At 61.2% G+C, this 2,448-nt stretch overlaps 1 protein-coding gene across 1 annotated transcript in view; it reads left to right on the top strand.

Annotated features, from left to right (window-relative positions):
- Positions 1 to 2,442, top strand: part of SLC25A1 (solute carrier family 25 (mitochondrial carrier; citrate transporter), member 1) — a gene marked incomplete at both ends in the record, with an annotated part of 2,717 nt that extends 275 nt beyond the window's left edge. The window contains 7 exons of the mRNA XM_008940188.1: positions 12 to 119; positions 277 to 376; positions 608 to 746; positions 1,226 to 1,310; positions 1,474 to 1,578; positions 1,954 to 2,069; positions 2,404 to 2,442. Coding sequence (XP_008938436.1) covers positions 12 to 119; positions 277 to 376; positions 608 to 746; positions 1,226 to 1,310; positions 1,474 to 1,578; positions 1,954 to 2,069; positions 2,404 to 2,442 — 692 coding nt within the window. The remainder of the gene's footprint in view (positions 1 to 11; positions 120 to 276; positions 377 to 607; positions 747 to 1,225; positions 1,311 to 1,473; positions 1,579 to 1,953; positions 2,070 to 2,403) is intronic.
- Positions 2,443 to 2,448: the final 6 nt, after the last annotated feature.

The following is a 2,448-nucleotide window of genomic DNA, read 5'->3' as shown; positions in this document are numbered from 1 at the left end:
CTCCCGCCCAGGTGGCCTGGCCGGAGGAATCGAGATCTGCATCACATTCCCCACCGAGTATGTGAAGACGCAGCTGCAGCTGGACGAGAAGGCGAACCCTCCGCGCTACAAGGGCATTGGTGAGCACACGCCTGGTGCCCGGCCCTGACCCGCTGGCCCGATTCGGAGGCTCCCAGGGAGCCTGGTTGGAGCTGGGGGGTGAGCGGGGTTTGGTGGGGCAGGCAGTGAGGGTGGCACAGTGGCCCTCGGTGGCAGCGCCGCTGTGCTCTGCCGCAGGGGACTGTGTGAAGCAGACTGTCCGTGACCATGGCATCCGGGGGCTGTACCGGGGGCTCAGCTCGCTGGTGTATGGCTCCATCCCCAAGGCCGCTGTCAGGTAGGTGTCACCCCAGGTACGGGGTGAGCTGGGGGGAACCCAGGTAGCAGGAAATGAAGGGGGGGAGGTTGCTCTTCGAGTCCCCAGAAGCACTTTGCCGAAGCCAGGTGCTTTCCTGGACGAGGAGGATCCTCCCACAAGGTGGACAGCTGCTCCGGGCAACAGACCCCAAGCGGGGGGTGCAGCTCCTCAGCCAGGTGCCCAGGCATTGGCATGGTGACTCCTTTACAGGTTTGGGATGTTTGAGTTCCTCAGCAACCAGATGAGAGACGAGCAGGGGCGGCTGGACAGCACACGAGGCCTCATCTGCGGGCTGGGAGCTGGCGTGGCCGAGGCCGTGGTGGTTGTCTGTCCTATGGAGACAGTGAAGGTGGGTGGGAGGCAACCACCAGCACATCCTCCTGCCTCTAGCACCCCTCCTGGGCTGGTTTGGGAGGGGGCTAGAGCCAGGGATGCTCAGCTTTTGGGGACCTGAGGGCCATGTGGGTTTACTCCCGCTTGTTTTGTGGGGGAAGAGCTGATGCTGGAAAGCCCCATGTAGAGATCAGGTCCAGTGGCCATGGCTCTCTTCCCACTCCAGGGAAGAGCCCCCCACCCAGGAGCCATCCAGTCACCCATTTCAGTCCTGTAAAACCCACGGGGTTGCTTTCAGAGACAGTTTCCTGTGGTTTCTTCTGCAAAATGCACTGCTGGCCATGGGCACAGGCTTCCCCTGTGGTCTCACCCGGTGTTGCCTGGCCACGTGAGTCAGCTCTGATCTTGGGCCTGTCCCTAGAGCAAGGTGAGAGGTGACCAGTGGCCCTTTGGGGTCATTGGCTCAGCCAGGACAAGCATGTCGTCTCCCCGCAGGTGAAGTTTATCCATGACCAGTGCTCCCCCAAACCCAAATACCGCGGCTTCTTCCACGGTGTTCGAGAGATCGTTCGGGAGCAGGGTGAGTCCCGGGGAAATGGCACCCTGAGCCCCAGGGTGCTCCCACACTGCAGGAATGGGGTGGGAGGTGGGGGACAGGTACAGACTGGGACCAGTGGCTTGGGGAGGTTTTTCTCTGCCTGGGTGAGGCTGCTGCTCCCCTGCAACACCCTCTCTTGCTGCAGGACTGAGGGGGACCTATCAAGGCTTAACCGCAACTGTCCTCAAGCAAGGATCGAACCAGGCCATCCGCTTCTTCGTCATGACCTCTCTCAAGAACTGGTACAAAGGTACAGTGCCCTTGTCCTCCTCCCTCCATCCTTGGGAGCCTGGCTTTGGCTTTCTACCAGCATATGGCTCACTCTCTCATGATGGAGGAAGATGAAAGCTAGGCTAGGGAGCCCCAGTTTGTAGGGTTGAAGGGTCCCAGTGTTATACCATCACCTGTGCTCCCACCCTGAGCTTCCTAGTACTGTGTGGGCTCTGTAGGGCTGGTGCTATTGACAGTCCTCTCCAAAGACCCTGGTCCCAGGCTCAGCGCAGCAGCAGCCCTGACCACGAGCAGCCAGATCTAGAACCTTCCCTGCGGGATGGTGGGCTCCCTTGAGGATGCTGCGCTTCGTCCCCACACCACCACTCCAGTCTCAACCTCTCCTCCTTCCCAGGGGACAATCCCAACAAGGTCATCAACCCCTTTGTCACGGGGGTGTTTGGAGCCCTCGCTGGAGCTGCAAGTGTCTTCGGCAACACCCCCTTGGATGTGGTGAAGACCAGGATGCAGGTACTGCACCGGGGCACGGTGTGGGACCGCTCTGCCTTTGGTGGGCTGGAGTCACCCACTGCTGGGGAGCTGTTACCTACAGCCCCCAGAGCAGGTGCCCGATGCCAGCGAGGTTTGGGAGGTGCCTGGGGACGCTGCCACCTTGCAGCCAGGCTGGGGGGGCTGCTGGCAAGTGTTTGCATGGAGACGGGGGCATCTCTGATGGGTTTGGTGGCCTGCAGCAGTGAAGGAGGATCAGCTCTCCTGGCGCACCCCCAGCTCTTAACTCTCCTACAAAATCTGCCCCGATGCACCCCTGGCTGCAGCCTCTGACCCTGCTTTTCCCACCCTGCAGGGGCTGGAAGCGCACAAGTACAAGAGCACCTGGGACTGCGCCTAC

The sequence above is a fragment of the Merops nubicus genome, unplaced genomic scaffold (assembly GCF_000691845.1).
Source record: "Merops nubicus isolate BGI_N331 unplaced genomic scaffold, ASM69184v1 scaffold33005, whole genome shotgun sequence".
NCBI classification, from domain to species: Eukaryota; Metazoa; Chordata; class Aves; order Coraciiformes; family Meropidae; genus Merops; species Merops nubicus.
This window is presented reverse-complemented; position numbering and strand designations above follow the sequence as displayed.